Here is a 24,992-nt window from a genome sequence, read left to right on the forward strand (position 1 = left end):
TAGAGCCACTCAAACGAGATACCCCTCGCTGCAGACTGTAGCGCGGTGACGTCGCGTATTCACGTCACGTATGTACGTCACGTATGTACGTCACGTTTGTGTTACCAAGCATGTGCGCACGCGCAAATTACAGGCATTTGCGCACGCGCAGTCGCGCACGCAGTTCATTACAATCACTTCAGGCGATGGATTCGATGCCAGTAAGTCGATATGCATTATTTATGCTTTGACAATTGTTCTTTTGAGTTAATGGCTTTGAATTGTCTTAAAGTGATATGTAGAAGTCTTAGTTCGCCATTAAACAAATTAAGGCTTGAAATATGTCTTCAAATAAAGCAGAAAGGCGTAAATTAATGTAGTAATGTAGTTGATTGCTACATCCATTGCAAAAGAAATGTTCCTTAATATCAGATCGTACTGTAAAAGTTACATTCATGAATGTAGTGAATACTATACGTTATTTTAGTCAACTATAACCTTAGTTGTTTTTATCATTTAGACAGCATAACTTTTTTAAATTATTTATGTTGTTCATAAATAAAGAAAAGTCTCTTTACATACAAAGCCAATAACTTTGTTGAATAAATAAAGATTCTTTACAGACAAAGCCGATAACTTTGTTTAAACAAAGTTATTGGCTTTGTCTGTAAAGAGACTTTTCTTTATTTATGAACAACATAAACTAATTAAAAAAAAAGTTATGCTGTTTAAATGATAAAAACAACTAAGGTTATAGTTCACTAAAATAACATATACCCGTAGTATGCACTACATTCATGAATGTAACTTTTACAGTATGATCTGATATTAATGTTGATATAACAACATTTCTTTTGCAATGGATGTAACAATCAACTTCATTACTTCATTAATTTACGTCTTTCTGCTCTATTTGAAGACATATTTCAAACTTATATAGATATACATACCTTTCTTTGAAGTAAAAGAATTGAAAGTGGGGGTAAATCACATTATGAAATAAATGTTTTTCTCAAACACTTTGGCCACAATTATTGGCACCTGTTTATTAAATGCTTTTTGCAATCTCCTTTTGCCAATATACCAGAGTCTTCTACTGTAATGCCTGATGAGTTTTGAGAACACCTGACCTGAGATCAGAGAATTTTTTACTTGTTGCTTTCTGACCCCAAGACTCAACTAATCTCTGCAATTCTCCATCTGTGATCCTTGAAGAGTCTTTGGCCACTCAAACTTTCACCCTCACCATCCATTAAGAAAATATACACACACATCCTCTTCCTGGCAGATTCCTAACATCTTTAGTTGATTATAACTTCTTATAATAATAACTTCTTAACTATTGCCTTGATGGTCAAAATGGGGATTTTCAGCTCTTTAGCTATTTTCTTACATCCACTTTCTATTTTGTGAAGCTCAACAATCTTTTGCTGCAAATCAGAACTATATTCTTTGGTTTTACTCATTGTTGTGGATGATGAAGGGGATTTGGCCTTTGTGCTTCTTCATATTTAAACTCCTGTGAATCAAGAAGTCATGGCTGGACACTTTCATGTTCCTAGTCACCCTGGTGTGCTAAATAAAGGTGAATATTAATGGGAATATACTTCAGAGATATTTTACCTGTAAAATATTCTGGGGGTGCCAATAATTGTGGCCAAAAGGTTTTGGAGAAAAACATTTCATTTTTTACAGCCAGTTTTGAACATATTATATCAATTGTGACCATGACTGCACACACACACACACACACACACACACACACACACACACACACACACACACACACACACACACACGCACACACACACACACACACACATATATATAATCATTGTACGACTCTGTATGTTAATGTCTTTCTTCGAAATGGTTCAATATTGTTTGTTCTGTATTTTATCAAAATTAGGTGTTTTAATGCATTTTCCAGACAATACAAGCAAGAGTTCCGAAGGGTGCGCTACTCGTTGGTTCTGTGCTTGCACTGTGATATACGAGGACTGCCCAGCTCGGTCTGTGTGATGGCAGAAGAGGAGTCCTGCGTGCATTTTATTCCGAGAAGGAGATTGAGGGCTATAATTGCTTAGTTGATTGTTTTGTTTTTTTTCATTGATGGAGGAGAAATTCAAGCTGAATAGTGTGTGTGTGTGTGTGTGTGTTTGTCTGTCTGTCTCTGTGTGTCTGTCTGTACAGATGTATGAGATTATCTGTATTTGTACATTGTTCTTTTACACAATTATATTTGTTTTGAAATAAAAGTTATCACTGGTATGAGTTTATTTTTTTGAATTGGCATGCATAAAATTGGATACAGAGATTGACAATGTACTGTATGTAGTAGTTGGTTTAATGTTTTATGATAGCCTAATGCACACAAATAAACCATTATAACTATCAAAAGTAAATAATGATTAAAATAAGAAATAAGGTGCCAGTGTTTACAATAATTTTGTCATTTTCAAAGTGAAGTGCAACAGAATGTGAAAATAAACTTTAAATAAAATACTACACAGATATTACTCAATATTCACTCTGAAATGTCAAATAAGTTTACCATAAATCAGGCATAGTTAAAACTATGGATGCGTGCTGTACTTCTTTTTTCTGCTTTCATTATTACTTTAGAGTTTTTAATACATTAACATATATATATTTGATATGTCAAGTTCATAGCAGGGACGTCAAAACACGTGACGTAACCACGTAACGCGCATGCGTTGTCAACGCGATTTGGCGCATGCGCGGTAACACATACCTGACGTACGTACGTGACGTATGGTAGATACGTGACGTCACCGCGCTACAGTCTGCAGCGAGGAGTACTTGGCTCAAACACTCGTCGTCTTCTCAAAATCCGAATTACAACTTCGTATAGATGACATTGTATCATATGATACTCATTAGTTTCTTCATATTGCGTTTGTACAGAATTAACACAAAATTAGTAAAAGAACAAAATTGCAGTATGAAATATATGGAAATATCTCCATGCTGAGCCTTTTTTGCACTTCCTGATTTCCCTTGAGAATCCTTGTCCAATGAATGGACGACCTTAGCACACGTGTGGTTTGTTTTACAAATTTTGGTTCACTTGCAAAAAGAGCAGTGTGAAAGCGAACCGTACCAAAAAAAAAATAATAATAATAATTTATTTGGTCCGGACCAAAGCAAGTGAACTATCGGACTTTCCTGGTGTGAATCAGGTGTGAATATACCCTTAAAGTGACAGTAGCCCTAATAATAAAAATGCAGCTGCTTGTTCTTAAATGGATAGTTGACCCCAAAATAAAATTTCAGGTCAAAATAAAATTTCAACTGTTTTTTTGTCCTTAGCCAATCACATGCCTGTAACCGTAATGTGTATTTTTAACTTTACAAATACTTTGATTTAAACCTGTAAAGCTAAATACATTACTATCAGCCATATACAAACACCAAACGGTCTTTCTAAAGATGGTATATATGCTGGGCTGTAGACTATTTCTCTTGTTTTGTAGTAGAAATTGCTAACAGACACTATAAATCTAGGTCTTCCTAAGATGATTTCATCAATGCAGCAGCTTATCTCAGCTCAGCCAAACAAGCAATCTTTCCCAAGGACCATGGTATGCTGTGTATATATACAATATATACAATATACAACAATATATATACATACACACACACGCATATATATATATATATATATATATATATATATATATATATATATATATATATATTCATCTGCTACTGTATGTCTTTATTACGGAGGCGTATTGCATTCACTTGAAGAAAAAAAAATCTACTCTGTTTTTCTGAATTAACGAGTTAATTTTTCATGAGAAAAAAATATTTTGCTCTGTTTTTCTGAATTAACGAGTTAATTTTTCATGGATTTTTTTTTTTTTTTTTGCTCTGTTTTTCTGAATTAACGAGTTAATTTTTCATGGAATTTTTTTTTTTGCTCTGTTTTTCTGAATTAACTCTATCATATTTTTGATAAAATCCCACTTCAAAATATCTGAACTATCCCTTTAATGCATACAGAAAGACAACAATGATGTGGCAGCAGCACCATGTATGCCGCACACCTCAACTGCTGGACCCAGTTTGCAGGTACATATATGTTGCTGTTTAATTGTTCATTTGAATTAGCTTTTATATGTTGGTGTTTTTCTTAGTTATAAATCAAATCTGTTTTTATGTCTGTCCTCTAAATGCCTCGTCCGTTTGGAGAGGTGCGCGCGCAGGCAGCGGAGACTCGCGCTCTTGCGGACGCGTCGAGTATAAACAAGGCGTCACCTTTGACCATGCTTCAATATCTGACGTTTTAGGCGCCCTTTAGCGTCAGTTACATGACGCGATCCTACGGCATCATCTTACTGACGATAAAGGAAAAGCGTCAGTTAGATGACGCGGGTAGGTTTAGGTCTGGGGTAGGGGTAGGGTTACACGCGATCCTAGGGCGTCATCTGACTGACGCTAAAGGGTGCCTAAAGAGTCAGATATTGAAGCATGGTCAAATGCTTCCCAAGGCGTCAGATAGGTGACGCCTTGGGGGTGAGAATGGGCTGCAACCTACCATAAAAAACTATTACCCTGTGTCGTTCATATATTATCTTCCTCATTGTGTTCAGTTCAGTTCAATTGTTTTACTACAAAAAAATACAGCACATAAAACACAATCTGAAGTCTCATCAATCACTTGGCAGAGTTTGCACTGGGAGTCATTGTGAAAATGCAGCTCAGGATGGTATGTGTTTGTTTGTTCCAACTCTTGGCACCGTCCAGGATGGGCAGTTGCAGATCACGGTTAAAGAATGACTGTGGGAGTATAGTGAGAAGAGTCAGACCTTTTCAGGAGATGTGATTGATGTTGCCTCAGGCCATTAAGTACAATGGGAAGAAAAGAATGGTGAATTTATATTTGTGAGATTCTACAGCTCACAGAGGACACAAACGCCCCCTTTAAGAACACTGTTTAATTGTGGGTCATTTAAGCTTAAATATGAAGGAAAGAGAACAAGAGATGGCTAAAAACAGAAAATATAATTCATTTCAGAGAGAAACACTTTCACTAAGTGTTGTGATTAATTATCCCATACATGCATAATATATCAATAAAATGGGCTTTAAAATATAGGCCTATTTGATGTTTTTTTTTCCTCCTCTATATAGTGTTGGATTGTTCTTTGTTTAAGGTGTAGTCAATCTCTCATGGATGAGAGAGGTTACATTGCTACAACAAACCATTGTTTAAATATAAGGAGTGAAAGGAATTGGAAGAGGGAGTGAACACTTTCCAAAGATCAGCACTGAAAAAAGTGCAAGTAGAAAAAAGTGGCATAGAAACAATTTTTTAGTCAGAATCGCTAAATTAATTTCACAAACAACTAAGAAAGTACAACGAATAGTATTTTCTTTAAAATGCAATAAAATAATTGTTTTATTTACAACTTTTTTTGCATTGAGTGTTTTTATATTGCTAATTTAAAAAAATACATAAATGATCCTTCAGAAATCATTCTAATATGCTGATTTTATATGTTTTTACATTACTTCAACTCATCAAAATAAAGTTAAGCCATTTTAAACTTTATACGAGCTATACGAGATTCAACCAATTTTTTTTTAAGTCAGTGTAATTTAATTTAAGTTGAAATGACTTACACAGACAAGTTGATTTTACATACAAATTTAAGACCGGTTATTTATTTTATTTTATTTTTTTTAACAGTGTGATTTAATGAAGAAAGTTTTTGGATCCTCCCAAGAGGAGAGGTGCATGTTTTGGGAAGCTGGATGTCATAACAGTAATTCTGCTTGAATGTCTGGAAAATGTACAAGTACAGTTCTGGGAGGACCTTTTGTTATTTTCCAATAAACAAGAAAAGGATTTGTCTGTTCCAAACTTTAATGTTTCCTTTCTTTGTCATTGTGATGTCAGCCCAAGCTCCACTGTTGATTTGTGTTATCCTGTTACTCTGTCCTTCAAGGCTGTTCATTGATTGAGAGTTTCTAATTTCAGCCAAAGCGTAATCAAATCTAATAATGACAATAATAAATGTTTCTTGAGCACCAAATCAGCATATTAGAATGATTTCTGAAGGATCATGTGATACTGTAATGATGCTGAATATTATAGTATAGCAGTAATTATAGTAATAATATTACAGTTTTTACTTTTGGTCAAATAAATGCCACCTCAGCGAGGATAAGGTTTTTTGTAAGTGAAAATGAAGTGAAATTCTCTACTGCCGTTTGGCATTTATTCTATATTTGCTGTCCATTTCACAGACAGACCATCAAAGGGAGCATTCCTACTTTTGTCTCAAAACTTACATAAGGCATTTGTCCTTTGTGGGAAACTGGACCTCCCCAGATTCTGGCACATCACATGCTCTGATAAATACCTCTCATAGGGTTTGGCTCTGAGGAAATTCCATTGCCCCTGTAGGGCGGCCCACTTCCACCTGTCTCAGCAGCAGCAGCAGCAGCACTGAACCCTGGGGAAAACACTCTTCTCTGTAAACACTTACCAGCTTTCTTCTGTGATTTCTGTTTGGATCATTTCTCCTGAGTCTGTGCTAATGAAGGAAACTTCACACTCAGGAGGAAATTCTCACATAGCCTACAGTCAAATTCCAGCTCTCGCTGCTCCAGCATCTCTTTTTAAAAAAAGGCATTTTACACAATCTTACTTTGCGACGAAAAACTTTGGGTTCAAGGCTGCAGTTATTTGTTCCTATTTTAATATGTTCCTGAATTTTCAGCATCATTACTCCAGTCTTCAGTGTCACATGATCTTTCATAAATCATTCTAATATGATGATTTGATTTGTTTGGGCAAAAATTCCAAAGAAGAACCATTTTTAAGAATCAACATTTTTTTTTTTTTTTTCCCACTTGTGCAGGTGCTGTACATAATTCTTTTGCCGTTTATTTCACATGAGATAATTTAAGGGATGAATTAACAGTTGAAGGTGTGGGTGATAAATTAGATGAATAAACCATGAAGTCAAAGGGATCTAATGTCCAACTCCTTGCTGGCTGTGGAGTCACCGGGCTACACCCTCAAAACACACGGATAACTGAAGCAGTCACGCCACCACGTTAATTCTGAACAGCCTGTGAAGTTTGTTCTACTGTACATGTGTGCAAAACAAATACGCTGCGTTTAAATTCACTTTGTTTACTCTTACAAATGTTCGAAAGAGCTCTCTGCAGGAAGCAAGATGAGCTTACATGGAAATGCTCATTCATTTTTGTTGGGGAGGGAAAGGGAGTTAATGAACCTATTACATCCTTAGCAGTTACTGGAAGCTTGTTAATCACGTTGCTTATTATCAAGGTTAAAGGAAAGTTCAGCCAAAAATTAAAATGAAATAATTATTTACTCACTGATGTTCCAAACCTGAATGACTTTGTTCTGGTGAATACAAGAGAAGATCCAAAAACAACAAAATCAAAAAGACACACAATGTCTTCTTTTGTATATTCCATGAAAGACAACATCATTTGTGAAATATTTTTACATTTAGCGGGATATGAGAAGCTATACTCTTAAGAAAGATTCAAAAAGGTATTTATTTGCAGCAGTGAACAATTTTGGGTTCCCCCAAAGAAGAAACCTCTCTGTGAAAAGTACAAGAACTATTTTTTTCTTAGTGTGGAAAACATTTTAATAATCTATAGAACACTTTTCCTTTTATGCAATAGAATGGTTCCCTGGATGTTCTTCGCACGTGATAAGATCCTGTGTTACAGACACAAAGAACAGTAGGAATAAAGACAAATGCAAATTCTGCTTAAGGGCTCTGGGTTTGAGCCAGCTTTGAATCAGGTTATTCATTCTTAGAAATGATTCTCCACTCCCTGATCATAAATCATTTCCATATTTCAAAGTATCAGCTGTCCCATACTGCCAGAATTTAATGAGGATTTCTATTGAACAGCAGTGCAGTACTGTACTCATTTCTCTTGGATTTGTAAAAAATACTAATATATATATATATATATATATATATATATATAAACCCTTCCAAAGCTGATTAGATGGGAACGTTTGAATTGGTTACTTCAAAAGGGTAATTCTGAGGAAGGTTAAATCACCCAATCAGAGAACATATTGTGTTGTTTGGAATAGCCAAACAATATTTTCTCCCCTTCAACAGTCCAACTGTTCCATAGCTAAACAACACTGAACGTCCTGATCAGGACATCTTCAGTCATTAATTTGAACTCAGACTCCTGTCATGTGGCCAGTTTGAACTAGCCTATTATTAAACAATCATTTTGTCAGGCTCGAGAGAACTGATGGATCGTTGGTTTAATGAAGTCTGGGAGGTTGGAACAACAAAACGGAAAGTTCTGTTCCACATCCTGTAAATCATTCATGCAGGATGTAAAGTCAAGCAAATCTTAAAGGCAAAACAATTTTCACTTACTTCTCTTCCTGTTCTTTGCACGGGGCTTTGCTTTTTTAAGGTTATGTTAAAGACTGATACTATTAATGATAACGAATAAAACAGTACATTTACAGGCTATAACTCCCCAAATGTTAGGATAATCATTAAAAAGGACATAAAATAACACAGTAAAAACAATAAATTAATAGAATGAAATATAGCGATGGACGGGGGTATTCTAATGTTTATTAACAAGCTTTTGGTCAAATAGAGCTACCATCAGCTATAAATATTGCATGCAATATTATCACAAAGCTCCCTCTTGTGGTATAAACACGCCCCTCATCATCAGGAGAGAAGAACTACAAGTACCAGAGCGCCAGTGCTGTGCTGATATAGCAACCAAACCAACGCGCCTCACTCGAGTGTCCAAATTTTACATGGTGATAATTTAATAACGATTTGTTTGTAAACTATAAGACACATTTGGTAGAAAACGAATCGTTTAAAATATAATATAGAAGCACCGAGCCGAGCGAAATGTCTTTCAAAACTGGACAAGTGGAAAACATTAAGTTTCCCTGGTAAGTTGCACACTTTGCGACAGAATGCAATCATTATATGTTTCCTTTAATTGCAAAATTAGTTATTACTACTGTTACTAAAATAAATAACAATACTTTTTAAACGAAATACTAACTTTAGTATTTAGTATTTAGCATTAAGACATAGGCTATTCCAGCAGGTGTTTTTTTTTATCCATTTTTTAGACTATTCAAAACCTTTCTTCTGGATATTCTAGGGGTGTCACAGTAAGATTATAGTAAAACAATTTTTTAACAATATCTTGGAGTGTGAATCTGTATTGTGTATAGTTCACCTAAAATGAAAATTACTGTGAGGAAAAAAAAATGACATACCATTTATAATATTGAATAAAATGCATAACAATGCAATGAGGGAACATCTGTGGGTCCTGATAATACCAAATCTTTTATGTTACCAGTAAAAAGTGGCCTACATTATTTTAATATGTAGTAGTCACTGACAGAGTGCAAGCATTCATCTAAACTATTTTTGCATTTTCAGCTTCAAAATCATGAATCATTTTTTTAATTCTGGTGTTACCAATGTCCTGCGCATTGGGTAACCAGCAAGTCCAAGCCTATTCATTTTCACCCCAATATAATACCAAATTTAGCATTTTAATCAACAGTACATTTTGTTTTGTTAACCTGGATTTTACTATATGGAGTATCGCAATTATATCGTATTGTGAGGTCAATATCATATCGTGACATGAGGGTATCTTTACACCCCAAGAATACTCACTTTATAACTTAAAGTAAAGCTTTATGTGCTCATTGAGGGACAGCTCTTTATTTACAACCTGCTAGGTTCAGCCCTTTCTTGCCATTTTTCCATCAAGTTCTGTACCTTTTTATACATCCTCAAATTTCAACGTAAGAGAGCACATCTGGTACTGCATAACAGTAATGACCACAACTCTTGTCTTTGTCTTCAGGTTTAAGGAACGGCTAAAGACTAAATATCTCAGGGATCTTAGGCAAAAGCAACAGTTATCTGGGGCATTAGATAGTCGCAAATGGCGATTTTTGTCCCCGGGCCTGGATGATTTTAGAGATGGTTATCCGACAGTCAATAAAGAGCTCTTTACCCAGTGTAAGAGTGGACCCACCCCTGCGGTCTTTGGGATGCCGAACCACCACGGTTGTTCAACGAAGTTCCCGCAGAAGAGACTGAGTAAAACTCAAGTGTGTTACTCAAAGCAGAATCCCCAGAGTCAAGCTCAGCGGGAGTTCATTGATGCTGTCGAGCACAAACTCAAACAACACCCACTGGCCTTGTATCCACATCTGGAGAGCGGTCTGACACCAGAGGTAATACCACTTTTAAAATGTAGCATGTAAATCGGCTACACTTCGAATCATCTTAAAGTTGCTGTTAGCTATTTTTTAATGCAACGAACATTTACTCTCATATAAAACCACAACAAAGAGTTAAAGGGATACTCCACTTTTTTTGGAAATAGGCTCATTTTACAACTCCCCCAGAGTTAAACAGTTAGATTTTACCGTTTTTGAATCCATTCAGCCGATTTTCTGATTTTTAGAAGAATATCAGTGACCGTTTCTGGTCTCATTGACTTCCATCCATAGTATATTTTTTTTCCTACTATGGAAGTCAATGAGACCAGAAACGGTCTGGTTACTGATATTCTTCTAAATATCAGAAAATCGACTGAATGGATTCGAAAACGGTAAAACTCGACTGTTTAACTCTGGGGGATTTGTAAAATTAGCCTATTTCCAAAAAAAGTGGAGTATCCCTTTAACACCGCATCAATGAGGTTTTGTTAGCAAATGGGAACACAAATAATTACATTTGTTATAGACTCCCATTCACCATGTTAACGCTGATAACCACTTACGATTTAGAAAATCATGGAAATGGGGTCCACTAGAAGCTATGGGAGTGTTTGGCAAACCTGTTTGAAAACAGTTTTGTGATTCCACTTGGTGCTGCTTGCGGCACTGAAATATTTAACAGCAGCTTTAAATATGACGAAGCAAAAAAAAGAATACATTGAGGAATATTAATTGCAATGAATAATATACAATGCCTCCAACAGTTATTTGATCAGGTGTTGTCAGTCCTGGATCCTGATATGTGCGTGAAGGAGGAATTGTCCATAACATCTCCAACAAAGAAAACGGAACATCTAGAAGAAAACAGAGCACAATGTGAATTCTCAACTCCGGAGACAATAAAATCATCCATCAACATCAAGTGATTTTAATTTCCTCTTTTGTGCACGTTTCTGGTTTTGGTTCTGATCCCATTCCATTAGAATGGAACCGGTCACAATGTTAGGTTAAAAACAGTATTCCTATTTTAATGTCAAATTTCTTTCCCGGTGGGAGACATTAAAGAAGTATGCTACACATATCATAATACCATACGCTTCTTAAATTTCCCAAGGCCTCAAAAGGAGAAATGTATAGACGCCAGACCAAGAAATCCCTATAAATGGCAGAGACTCAAAGGAACTCTGGGTGTCAGAGATGATCAGTTGGTGAGTGTTAAACACTTGCACTCCGTTGCACAAGATGACCAGCAGATGATTACCAAGCTCTTCTGTGAATGGATTACTTCACTGGTAAGTAATATTTCATCATGTACACATTATGTAATAGATATTAAGCCTAAATGTTATTTTTCCTTTGACTGTTTTCTCAGGGTGGAGAGACCAGTGATCTGACCGAGTCAACCATCTTGGACCTGTTTAAGAGTGACTATGAGAAGAAACCCTCCATGACCTCACATATTAACAAGAACAATCCTAATCAAACTACAGCAAAACTCCAGAGCTCTGTAGAGGAACATCATAACGGCCAGCGTGTTAAGGTTGGAGACATTGTTTTTGTTCTTAATACATCATTTTTGTGATTGGATTAACAAGTCTCTTCTATGTTTGTACAACAGGCCTATAAACCCAACAGACCCCAGGGTGCAACTGATCCTCAAGCCCTTGCACAGATCACAGGGAGTTTGGACTTTGAGGAACAGCTGAGTGAGCAGGTGACTTTTATAGCATCTACTCGGTATAAAAAGAGCAAATAATGTGACAGCTGGTGATGAGGCAAACCAGCCTGATCTCTATTTAGTTGCTGGAGTTCCATTTATATTTTCCTGTCATCTAGGATACGGAGCTGAAGCAGATTCACGGCATTCAGGCATTCAGAGAGTTCATTATCAAAAAGGGAGTGAGAATGCCAAGGGTAATACAACTGAATACATATTTTATGAGTTTAAATTCAAATAATGTTTCGTATACTTTGGCAAATGAATTATTTAATAATCAAGTATTTTATTCATGTCCTTGTGTAGTTTCTCAGTGCTGTATTCTCTGAGGATGAACAGAAGAACAGGATCAGAGGATCCACATCATCATCTACAGGGAGAGCTGTGCATTAAACTCGTTTAAGTAATATTCCCTTATGTTGTTTTATTGAACATTACTTCACACATTCATGCATCAGCTGCTAAATGCAGTCCTCCCAACTCCATTTTTTTTATAAGAATAAAGGAACATTTTACCCCCAAGCCAGATTTCTGTATAGAGTAAATTCATGATAAAAAAAAAAAATGTAACTGGGGCGTATTGGCATGGCTCTCTCTTCCTCTTGTTTTCTTTATTCATTCATAAAACTTCCACTGAAAAACAAATACTGTGTTCTCAGCATCCCGGTGGGACTAACAAGGGCTTTCTAAGATTTTTTTGGGTAAACAGTCTGCTCTTATGCATTCCGCCATGCTAAACAGTTGCTAAGGTAAAATTGGTAAGTAATATTTTAACGGCTTGTCAATTGTTATTAGGTGTGTTCAACCTCATGCGGCGCTGCACAGACCAAAGCAGTGCATGACGGTTAGAAACGGCTATGACCGAGAGCAGTCATCTGGCTCAGTCGGCTTAGATTCTCAAGGGTGCCTACAACACAGCTATTTCACAATAGGCAGCTAGATTCACTGATAACAACAATGACGTGCGCTTCGTGTTTATTTTGACACCTTCAGTTCCATTAATGCTGACAAATCTTGTTTTTATAACAAAATGTAATCTTAACGTTATTTTGTGTCATGTTAATTAAAATGAAAGTGATTTAAATAATACAGAATTACAAACCACAATACGTTCCAAACCACAATACTTTCATTCATCTTTGAACACAAATGAAGGTCTTTTTGATGAAATCTGAGAGCTTCTCAACAGCTACGCAACTGACACTTTGACGCTTCAAAAAGTTCATAAAGTGATCGTAAAACTAATCCATATGAATTAAGTGGTTTAGTCCAAGTTTTCTGAAAAGACATGATCGCTTTATATGATGAACAGATTTAATAAAGGTTTGGAATGACATTAGGGCGAGTAATTGACAGAATTGTCATTTTTGGGAGAACTATCCCTTTAAGCAGCACATAACCCTTCCATATGAAAAGTGTTTCCGTTGCTACATTTAAAATTCAAACATCTGTTGGTAACACTTTATTTGAAGGGGTGTGCATAAGACTGACAAGACACTGTCATAAATATGAAATAAAACCTGTCATGAACATGAAGGAGTCTTTATGAATGTTTATGACTGTTGTCATTAAGTGTCATTCGGTAGATTATGACACTTTTAATGCAAGGTTGACATTGTTTAAAATGTCCTTGTTATGACAACTTGACATTAACCAAGAAATCATAACCTGTCACAAATATGCCATAACAGGTCTTATTATCAAACTTAAAGAAGTTATTTAGCTTTGCGTTAACATTACATTACCCTGTCATATGTGGTTGGTTTTGACTTTGGCCGGCATGACACCATTACTGACATGAATATTTTACTTGTCCTCAAGTAAACGTTGAACTAGTTATAAAGATGTCAGGTTGACAGGTTATGATTTCTTGGTTAATGTCAAGTTGTCACAAAGACATTTCTGTCTTTGTTAATGTCAAGTTGTCATAATCAAGACATTTTTTGTCTTTGTTAATGTCAAGTTGTCATAATAAAGACATTTTAAACAATGTCAACTTTGCATTAAAAGTGTCACAATTTACCAAATGACACTTAATGACAACAGTCATAAACATTCATAAAGACTCCTTCATGTTCATAACAGGTGTTATGTCATGTTTATGACAGACAGTGTCATGTCAGTCTTATGCACACCCCTTCAAATAAAGTGTAACCCATCTGTTTATCTGACAAATATTACATCTAATCCACTTTATTTGTGATAAAGCAAACACAGTGTAGGCATCACTTTGGGAAGCTGAAAGTATCTGACTAGTTGAGTTTTCAACTTCTCCCTCACTGATCAGTAAGGCTAGTAGCCACAGGCAAAGTCAAGCACACCTCTTGAGGTTATAAAACAAAAATAGTGTCATTCTGACCATCACCCTTCAGTTGAAGATCCTTCAGTAAGGTCTATGGTCTCTTCAGATCTTTTTCCGTGATCCCGGTTCTTTGAGCTCATCCTGATTGTTGGCAGCTGATGAAAGACCAATAAACTTTGGTTTAAGCTTTATAACCAAATAATCACTCACTGTGATTTACAACATACAGTAAAATAATTCAATCATTGGTATTGTTAAATAAGTCCTGCATCGAGTAACACTTATCTGTTTAACTTTCATAAAACAGCTCTAATCATGTTTGACGTGTAGCTTACATATCTGATTAGCATTGGAAGGGGGCCAATAGTTTCTCTCAGCGGGAAGATCAGAAGTGAGGAGAAGGTGCACAGGAGACCTGCATCCTGCCGCACGAGTGGAGCGAAAACTTGTATGAAATGAAAACTTTGTAATATACTTTTATTAAAAATTCTCATTAGCATTTTAAGAAAACACCATTTTACCTGGTCAAAATCAGCTCTGTTTTCAGCAAGCCGTTTGAGTGCATATGTCTTTAAATAATTAACCCCGCCTCTCTGCTCTGCTGGCGTGAACGCGCGTGGAGTGTTGTCTTGACAACAGTTGAAGGTTTTGGAGAGAGAATGGCTGCGGGAGTCACTGAGGAGTACACATCTGTGCAACCGTATCAGTTTGAACTGGAGTAACTGTTCACCGGAACAAGATGACGGCCGCAAAGAAGTTCGATAGTTAAGGCTTGAGGACGTTTTTGAATGGTTGGTTAACGTAATGTTACTTTGATTTATCTTTGTATGCACTGGCAGGGTAGAGTAGTGAGATACGAACGCTGTGTTAACTGATGTTAGTTCATTGACAGATTGACGTTACAACTAAAGGTCATGAAAAACTTTTCCCCGCGATTTGAAAAGCTCAGTAAACAAAACTCAGCCACTGCGTCTTCAGCGGTTCAAATTTAGGAACATCAGAATGATTTCTGTGTTTATTGCACCCAAGAACAGAACAACAAAAATCGCTTAGACGCCATTCTGACTATAGTTTATGATGACAGCTCGCTCAGGGTGGGTCTGTGTTGAAATACTGCTGTCAATCAACAACCGCGGGAGGGGCGTGCGACCGTGTGACGTCACACGCTCGAATGGGTCGATCAAGTGGCAACATTCTAATCTGAAAGATGAAGCCTACCCGGAAGTGCGATAAACTGCAATAGATCTCAAATCCGCTAGAGGCCGGTCCCAAAAAGGAGGAAATATCCATAGACGTCATGTTATAATGTCCGTTTTCACAGCATAAATTCATATGTTTACAGGTCGGTCCCATGGACTTTTATTGTAATCTTCAATATGTTTCGCGTGCCTAACAACTGTGAGGGGGGTGATTTTTTTTCTAACTCGTTAGTTTAGATCGTATTTAGACATAAAATGTATGACAAATAAGGGCTAACTTTGATTGACAGCTGATAACGCGCTGTGCTGAGTGGAATTTGACGTCTCGGCCATGATCTGACACAACACATCACACCACCTGTGTATCCTTTCTGAAACTTTTGTATTTTGTATTTTCCAAGATTTTCCAGTATGGCGCCGCCCATACCCCCCATAAACAGCTTCAAACCCATTCTTCAGAGAGTCTATGGGTGACATCACAGACGCTTTGTCCATATTTTTTACAGTCTATGGGTTCGATTTGAGACAGGGGAAAACAAATAAGGACATTAAAACAAAACCACTGGATGGATTTTTATCATTAAATCATGGTTGTGTACAGGCACTGACAACACACATTGCAGTACAATATACTTGTAAAAGTGCATGTACCATTATATGACCCCTTTAAACGTTGCGAAACATCTTAACTGAGGAAAATGCACTTTATTGGGCATCAAGCATCTGTGGATGTGTGTTAGAAGGCATGCAACTACTTGTTGCTAACATGTGTGTGTGTACTTTTCTCATACCTGTAACTGGTTATTCTCCCAAATGGCCCTGTGGTACATCCAGCATCTTTAGTTTCTGTTAGTCTGCAATAAAAATGATAAATAAGATTTGAGTGATTCACAAAACTCTACTTGTATGCAATTTCCTAAACTCCTCCATTCCCTGATGCTGTGGTCTTCCCTTAGGCATTTTCCAATATAATGGTCTTTTATGAATGAGACTAACGGTCTAGATGTGTGGTCTTCTTCGGGTTTCCTCCTGAAGCTCGTACTAGTGTGTGGTCCTTGCTCTTCAACAATCCCGCCACGCAGCTCTCTTAAAGCTCTGTTCAGCTCCACAATGGGGTCACACACTCTCACCTGGAAAGATTCCAAATGGAAATCCGTTCCAGCACATCTGTCAGTTCAGATATTCGAGTGTGTGTGTAGTTAGCAAGGCTTTTTCATACTTCCATTAGGCCATTAACGTTCTGCTGAGCGAGGGGAAGATGGGTACGACTGCTGACTGGAGATCTGGAGACGTTACGCCAGTTCTGGCTTTGCAATTCCTGACCAAAAACATACGCATGGAAAAAAGAATAGTAACGTTTGACCAGAAAATGAAATCAAATAATTACTACTACAGTAAATTTGTCTATGTTTTACCTTTAAATCTAAAGTATGATGCAGTTTTAGCCTCATAAGCTCCTGTTCCTGCTTCTGAATAAAGTCTTGACATTCAGCCAAACTGTCAGACATCTGTAGAATATACATTGTGTTTCAGTTGTTTGCAATGTCAGTCATCTGCTCTGTTATCTGACGGAATAGTGTTGTATTTATGATAAGGACTGTCGGACACCTTGAATAAAGCTGCTTCCTGTCTCTCTGCTTTGCCTTTGAGGTCTCGCTCTTGTGAGCACAGCGTCTCCACTTCTGACTCCAGTCTTCTCCTGCTCTCCCTCTCTGACACTAGCTCTTGTGTCTGTCTCTTAACCAGCAATGCCTGACGATGCTTCTCCTATGACACACAAACAAACACTTATATGTACATGTTCACAAAAGAAAAACACACATAAACAGAAAAAAGTTGCTCTTTGGACTATGCAAAAATACTCTTGAAATGAGATTAAGTTAATATTTGTTCCTGCATTAAAGAAAAGTGCTGCAATAGTCATCTAATAAACCTCAAAAGGGTTTTTTTGCAAGGTTTATGGCTGGAAAACTTATCAGTCTGTAGTTATACAATTTTAACTTATTTCACAATACTGTGCAATCTGCGATTCTAAGTAGCGTAATTAGTAGTAACTAACTCGCAATGAGGAGTGAAATTAAATGCAACAAAGAACATTCTACTATTTCCAATTTAGTTTCAGCCATACAGTATAATCCAAAAATTCAACAAACAATTGAAGTCATCATTTTACAAACACCTTGGAGAATCTGCAAGTGTTAATAGTAAAAAAGAAAATAAAAACGTTAAATGCCATTCGAAAAGCGTATATCCCCAGCTCTTAATGCATCATGTTTGTCTGTCTGCACCATTGAATGTTTGCAGCTTTTGCTAATATTTGTGTCCCTCAATTTGAGTCCCTCAATTGTCCTCACATTGTTATATATATATATATATATATATATATATATATAAAACAAATTCCATGGACTGCGTTAGATTAAACTGAGAGGGGTCATAGCACTTGCATATTGTTGTTTAACTGCTTCTGTTGTTCTCATTTGTAAGTCGCTTTGGATAAAAGCGTCTTCTAAATGAATAGATGTAAATGTAAAATGTAAGATGGATTTCAAAATCATAGTCACAGCTGGAGATGGTTCAAAGATACAGAAGATGTTGGAAAACCAAAGAATGTGCAGGACCTTGAGAATTTGTTTTGTTTAAAAACAGTTTAACTCGGAATAAATAAGGAACAACTATCACAAACAGTCGTGAATCATCCAGGTATTAAGAATTAAACTTATGAACTGGTTCATTTGTGTCAATTCAGTGTCTTAGGGATTATACAGTATGTAAACATCTGATATTTAAATAAATTGATCCCTCTTATTGTTATGTTTACTTAATTATCAACTAGGGCTCAAACGATTAATCGTGATTAATCGCATCCAAAATAAAAGTTTGTGTTTACATAATATATGTGGGTGCACTGTGTATAATTATTTTATATAAATACATACACATGCTTGTATAAATTTAAGAAATATTTTCATGTATATACTGTATATAGATTTATATATAATTTATATTATATATAAATATTTTATAAAATACATGATTTTTTTTTCTTAAATATACATGCATGTGTGTCTATTTATATATACAGTGCACCCACATATATTATGTAAACACAAACTTTTATTTTGGATGCGATTAATCACGATTAATATTTTGACAGCCCTATTATTAACATTTTGCTAATTCTGCAAAGTATATGTAAGCTTATGACTACTCTCTGAGAAGACTTCATTTAATTTCAAACAAGACGAGCAAGTAACACCAACATTCAGGCCATATTTCACACTGTCTTTCTGATAATCCTCTCCTATAAATATTTCATTTGCATTTTAGTGGTGGGAAAGGGGCTTTGTGAAAACAGAAAAGTGCTCGACAGTAAATAAAAAATGATTTCCCCTGGTCTAAAGCTAAATGAAAGTGTTTCACTTTCACTTTTGAAACAAGATCAATAATAAAGTATCATTTTTAGAATGCAGACACCATGAGGTTGAAAGCCCCACTTAATTTACAGTGTTTTGACACATCTGAAGTCATACCTTCCCTCCAATTGTTGGAAAATACATAAATATATACTTTGTTTTGGTCTGAAAATGATCATATCATGAATAATGACAACAGTATTCTCTATATACTTATTTAGATCATAGGTCTTAAACCCTGCTCCTGAAAGCCAACTGTCCTGCAAAGTTTCTCACCAACCCTAATAAAACAAACCTGAATCAGCTAAAGCTCTTCAGGATTGCTTGAACATCACAAGCTGAAGCAGGTTGGTAATAAACTTCAGGAACAGAGCTGAAAACATCTGACTAAGATGTACAATGCTGTGAAAAATGTTTTGTCCCCTTCTGGATTTTTTGTTTATGCATATTTATCACACTTAAATCATATGATTCATTAAACAAATTTTAATATTACACAAACATAACCCAAGTGAATACAAAATGCAGTTACATTTATTAAAGGAAAAAAAGCTTCCAAACCCTGCCTAGCCTTATGTGAAAAAGTAATTCCCCCCTAAACCTAATAGCTGGTTGTGCCAATCAAGCGGTTGCGATAACTGGCAATGAGTCGCTGTGGAGGAATTTTGGCCCACTATTCTTTGCAGAATTGTTTTAATTCAGCCACATTGTAGGGTTTTTCCACAACATCTCAATTGGAATTAAGTCCGGACTTTGACTAGGACACCCAAAACCTTCATTTTGTAGCCATTCAGAGGTGGACCTGCTTGTGTGTTTCGGATCATTGTCCTGCTGCATAACCCAAGTGCGCTTGAGATCACAAACTGATGGCCGGACATTCTCCTTCAGGATTTTCCGGTACAGTGCAGAATTCATGGTTTCATCAATAATGGCAAGTCGCCCAAGTCCTGAAGCAGCAAAGCAGCCCCATACCATCACACTACCACCACCATGTTGGACTGTTGGTATGATGTTCTTTTTATGAAATACTGTGTTAGTTTTACGCCAGATGTAACGGGACACACACCTTCCAAAAAGTTTTGTCTCATCAGTCCACAGAATATTAGTGTAAGAATAATTAATTTTTCACATAGAGCCAAGAAAGTTTGAACAGCTTTTTTCCCTTAATAAATGAATCATCATTTCAAAACTGCATTTTGTATTTACTTGGGTTATATTTGTGTAATATTATTAGTTTGATGATCTGAATTATTTAAATGTGAAAAATATGCAAAAAAAAAAATGAAAAAATCAGGAAGGGGGGCAAACAATTACTCACAGCACTGTACTTAGTACCAACAGTTTGGGCCTGGACACCTTCTATTTTAACATTACATATACACACTAATAAGTAACAGAGAGTTGCTGTGAGAAACAAAGTTCTCGTTAGTGATGCATTTCACCATCTTGAGCTTCTCAATGGTCTCTTCCAGCATCTGAACTCGGCTTCGCAGAAAATCATTCAATCTGCTCTCTTTTAGCAGTGATCTGCGTCTGCATCCCAAGAGCAACCCTGAGACCTGAAATACATATAAAACACATTCCAATCAGTTCAACCACACTAAATACCAAATAATTTACTGTCCTGTCTGAAAGAGTAATACGTACAATGCATTATTGAGGTATCGTCCTATTTGTGAATAGTTTCTCAGGTTATGTCAGCTGCATCACGTTCACAAGAGAATAACTTGGACTATATTGTTAATGTATTGTCTGCATTTCAAAAGACACTTTGTCCAGTGAACCAATGAACAGAAACTTACGTCATATGAGACCATTTTCTCATTCTGTCTCTCTCACAATTGAATGGGACAAAATAAAACAATGGAGGGTTACTGAGGTCGGAGCTAAGATATCATAGCTTCATTATGTAACAGTCCCCACAACCAGTGCACTGCACAAAGCGAGAACAAAAATGTTCTTTAACAATGTCTCGATACATAGACGCAAAACAGCTGAAAACACTGTAGAAATGTTAAAATGTTAAAACTTTGTGCAGATTAAGTACATAGTGGAATAACAGCAGGAGTGCATGGAGCAGATCTATAATCTCAGTATGCCGTCTTCCTGCCATTATCCAAAACGCAAAACAACAAAACCATGGCCACACACTGGCTCTCTGGAAAGAATGTAAATGAATCCAGTAATGCAGGGTGTGGTCTTCCGCCTTTTATTTAATATACACTTGACCTTGGCCTGGTTTTTCCTGAGGTAACACTGTGAAAACATCCTCACTTTAAAAATCAACGGTGCTATGAATTGGTACGGATGCCTATATTTGTATTTGAGTGTATTCAGATTTTTTCCTCAAAGCTTTGATCTCTGAATAACTCAGGGCCCAGTCCTGTGAGGTTACTGAGGGCAAATTGCGGATCATTGTTCATTTTAAATGTTTTACTACCTGTAGCCTTAAAAATAGTTTATTAAAACAAACAAACAAAAAAGTATTTTGTGCGTGTGTGTGTGTGTGTGTACCATGACCATCAACTCCCTCCAGGGTTCTCAACCAACTGTTGGCCTGAGTCCTCAGGTTAAGGCTCTGTTGTTCCAGCTCACGGGTCTTTCTGCCAAATAGCTCTTTCAAAGCTTCCTGTCCCTCTGATTAATAGGGAACAATGTCAAAAATATCAAGGTGATACAACTGTGATATCAGAATGAAGACAAATTAAATATCCTTAAAAGAAAGAAATGCTTCAAAAAAAAAACATGGACATAATTTTTTATTCATATTTCAAAGAAAATATTCACTACCATTCACAAGTTTCTTTCTTTTTTCTTAGACTAATCTGTCTGTCTGTAAAAAAAAACTATTTTAAACGATTATCCATCAATAGAGAACATCCTTAATGAAAAGGTCACGCGGCTATATTTAGTTCACTATTAAATAAAATAAAACAGTAATTCTGTCAAAAATTACAATTTTAAAATGTAATTTATCCCTTTGATGCCAAAGCTGAATCTTTACTTTTCAGCATCTTTACTCCAGCCTTCAATGCTACAGAAATCATTCTAATATGCTGAATTGATGCTTAAGAAATATTGCTTATTGTTATTATCAATGTTTAAAACAGTTGTGATGCCAAATATTTTGTGGAAAAAGAGTTATATATTTTTTGATGAAAAGAAAGTTCCAAAGAACAGCATTATCCTTGCTGAATAAAAGTATTACCCTTATTATTTTTAAATCATACTTACCCAAACTTTTAAACAGTAGTATATATATAAAAAAAAAAATCTGTTTTACTGAACAATAATATTTGAAAAACTGCTGACTGGCAAATTATGTACTCCAAACAGAGAGAAACAAGCTGTTTTAAAAAAAGACAAGGTTCATGTTTTAAAATGTACTCCCAAAAAACCCTTATGAATATTTTAATATTTTATGAAACATTTTAATATAAAAAGTGTATTCATGTATTCAAGGTGTAACTATGTACATCATTTAGATTTGATTGTTACAAAACATAACAAATATAGAGTTATTAAATTTAGACTTTTCTTAAAATCATTTTACTTTTCTTTTTCGTTTGTAACACGAATCCTACTATATGTCATTGACCCAGATGTGACTTTTTTTTATTTTTTTGCTTAGATCTGCCAAAACAAAACATGCAATAAAAAATACATTACAATAAAAGCAAGGGACAATGTACATTGAACAGTGTTTATCATCAGTCTGCAGTTTGTGATAGCATTCAGATGAATCGGTGTCTGTACCTCTCAGCTGGTTAAGCTGCATACGCCGCACTTCCAGCTCAGCGGTCCTCTGCTGTTTCTCCAAAGTAAGCTGATCAACACTGCAGGTCTTTTCTGAGAGCGCAGCCTGCTGACAGGCCTTCTCTCCTGCCATTGTGCTGAGTCTCAGCTCTGCCTGTCTCAATGCAGCCTGTTAAAACCAAGAAGTGCAATATAAAATAATCTGTCAAACATTTCTTCCTGTTCTAGGCATTCATGATCAATAATGCCCACGAATGGGATAATTTAATCAATAACCTGTTTATTCTCTAAACACAACCTACTGTAATAGTGAAGGCATCCTAAATTGTGTATTAGTTGAATTCAACTACTAAAAACATTCTTCCCCAAATTTCCCCACCTTCAGTTGTTGGTTCTCTCCTCTGAGCTGCTGGATCTGGTTAGATAAATATCGTTGCATGTCCACAGAGATAAACTGCATGGCGTTTTCCAGTTCTGCACTCATCATCCGGTCATCTGCCTCTGTCCTCATGACCTTCAGCAGACCCTGAACCTCTTCCAGCGGGACATGGACCTGCTGCGGATACCACTGCTTCAACAACACCGGCAGATGCCTTCTTTCCAACTAAATCACATATAACAACACTGAGACATGGAAAAGCCTCAAAACTGTCTGCATTCTCTGAAAAACATATGGTTCTCAACCGGTGGGTCGCTGCAGGCCTGTTTTGAAAGGCTTTCAGACATCAGGAAAAAGACTATTTAAGTTTTAAAAAGGGAGGGGAAACACTTCCCACATCTTTTGTCAAAGGCTTTGTGTCCTATCAGACTCTATGGTATTTCTGTGCAAATTCATGTTTATGTTAAATTCGCGGTAACATTAACAAATATGAGCTTTTTGTCAACTTTGGTACTGTGTTTGGTTGGCACAGTGCTGTAAACAAAATGAGTTTAGATGATGTGGCCTTGTGTCAGCAGGCTTTTGTCAAGGTTGTTGGTTAAAAATGTAGACAAAGACGATGTAGAGTAAATGGAAGTGTGAGCATTTTGAACTCAATGCATGTGGTACATCCTGAAATATAAGAGGCAATTGCAGTTATTCCTGTTGAAGTCTGAGGCTGGTACAGGCTGTGCCGACCTGCAGTCGATCTGCCTTTTTCTTGGCTTGTTGCTAGACCTGCTTTCTAATCAATTCTGTCTCACTGTGCAGACTTGGCAGCTCGACCAGACTCATGCTGTTCTGTCTCTGCCAACAACTCAGATGTGTAATAAACAATTTTAAATTGCAATTCTTTGAAATTAGTTAGTTTAAGTGATCTTAAAGGTCCGAGGAAAGAGGGAGAAAAGAATGCTTTTGTATTCAGAAATAGGATTTTTTGAATGTTTTTGAAAGATTTCTCTTGTTCCCTAAAGGCTGCATTCATTTGATCACTGTAAAAAATAATCGAAATTTTAACGGTAAAAGCCTGTAAAAATGCTACAGTGCAAAACTGTTGATTGGTTAACAGAAAGTTTCCGTACTATATACGGTAAATAACTGTGATATAATTTTACTGTAAAATACCGTTAAAATTAACAGTTTTTGAAAGTGAAATAGAACAGCTTTCCCTGCAAAATTCCCTGCGTCACACTTCACATTTGATGTATTTTTGTTGAAATAACTATGTTTATAATTTTAATCATTTTAAAACATAATTTTCTTGTTTTTTTTTCTAATTAGTTATGTACATTAGGGTTTTATGTTACATTTACTATTTTTCAATGAATGTTCATTGCATTTTTTTATTTCACGTGTGTTACCATGATGGTGTTTAATGTTTGTGTGAATGACACTGTGCAGCTTCTTTATACAAGAAGCTCAACTTCTGATGAGCTTTGATTGCTCATGTAACTCTCATCACTACAGAGATTATTGATGGTTCTCAGTGTATTACAATAGTACAAAACAGAAATCAATTTTTCAAAAAGTTGGTATACGGATTTCAGAAAATGAAATATGGTTTACTACTGTAAAGGTGATTGCAGTTTTAATGTAATTTTTACAGAATTGTTCTGGCAACCGAAGTAGCCAGCATTATTCCGTAAAAAAATACGAGATTACAGTGTACAGTAATATTCAGAAATGTATAAAAACTTTTTATTTTAATATTTACAATTGTCATTTATTCCTGTGAGAATTTTCAGCATCATTACTGCAATCTTCAGTGTCACATGATCCTTCAGAAATTGTTCTAATATGCCGATTTGCTGCTCAAGAAAAATTTCTTATTATTACCAATGTTGTAAACAATTCATATTTTTATGGAAACTGTGGTACTTTTTTAAAGGATTTTTTTTTTTTTCATAAATAGAAAGTTCCAAGAAC

General features: G+C 36.0%; 2 protein-coding genes across 2 annotated transcripts; one reads left to right on the top strand and one right to left on the bottom strand.

The window, feature by feature from the left end:
- Positions 1-8,733: 8,733 nt before the first annotated feature.
- On the top strand, positions 8,734-13,487 carry fam47e (family with sequence similarity 47 member E). The gene is made up of 8 exons (XM_039662488.2): positions 8,734-8,953; positions 9,895-10,270; positions 11,023-11,180; positions 11,373-11,550; positions 11,631-11,798; positions 11,877-11,972; positions 12,095-12,172; positions 12,282-13,487. The coding sequence occupies exons 1-8, from the start codon at positions 8,910-8,912 to the stop codon at positions 12,366-12,368; spliced, it is 1,185 nt and encodes a 394-aa protein (XP_039518422.2). The 5' UTR covers positions 8,734-8,909; the 3' UTR covers positions 12,369-13,487.
- LOC120472335 (coiled-coil domain-containing protein 158-like) lies at positions 10,696-23,257 on the bottom strand. Its single transcript, XM_089130090.1, is given in 13 exon segments — positions 10,696-11,112; positions 14,335-14,432; positions 14,613-14,699; positions 16,268-16,330; positions 16,473-16,606; positions 16,696-16,794; positions 16,892-16,984; positions 17,085-17,243; positions 20,335-20,391; positions 20,393-20,451; positions 21,407-21,529; positions 22,649-22,817; positions 23,028-23,257. Coding segments are annotated over 11 exon segments (1,125 nt in total). The 5' UTR covers positions 23,160-23,257; the 3' UTR covers positions 10,696-11,112; positions 14,335-14,432; positions 14,613-14,662.
- Between the last annotated feature and the right edge of the window lie 1,735 nt (positions 23,258-24,992).

This window comes from Pimephales promelas, chromosome 4 (genome assembly GCF_988280905.1).
Source record: "Pimephales promelas chromosome 4, fPimPro1.hap1.1, whole genome shotgun sequence".
Taxonomy (NCBI): domain Eukaryota; kingdom Metazoa; phylum Chordata; class Actinopteri; order Cypriniformes; family Leuciscidae; genus Pimephales; species Pimephales promelas.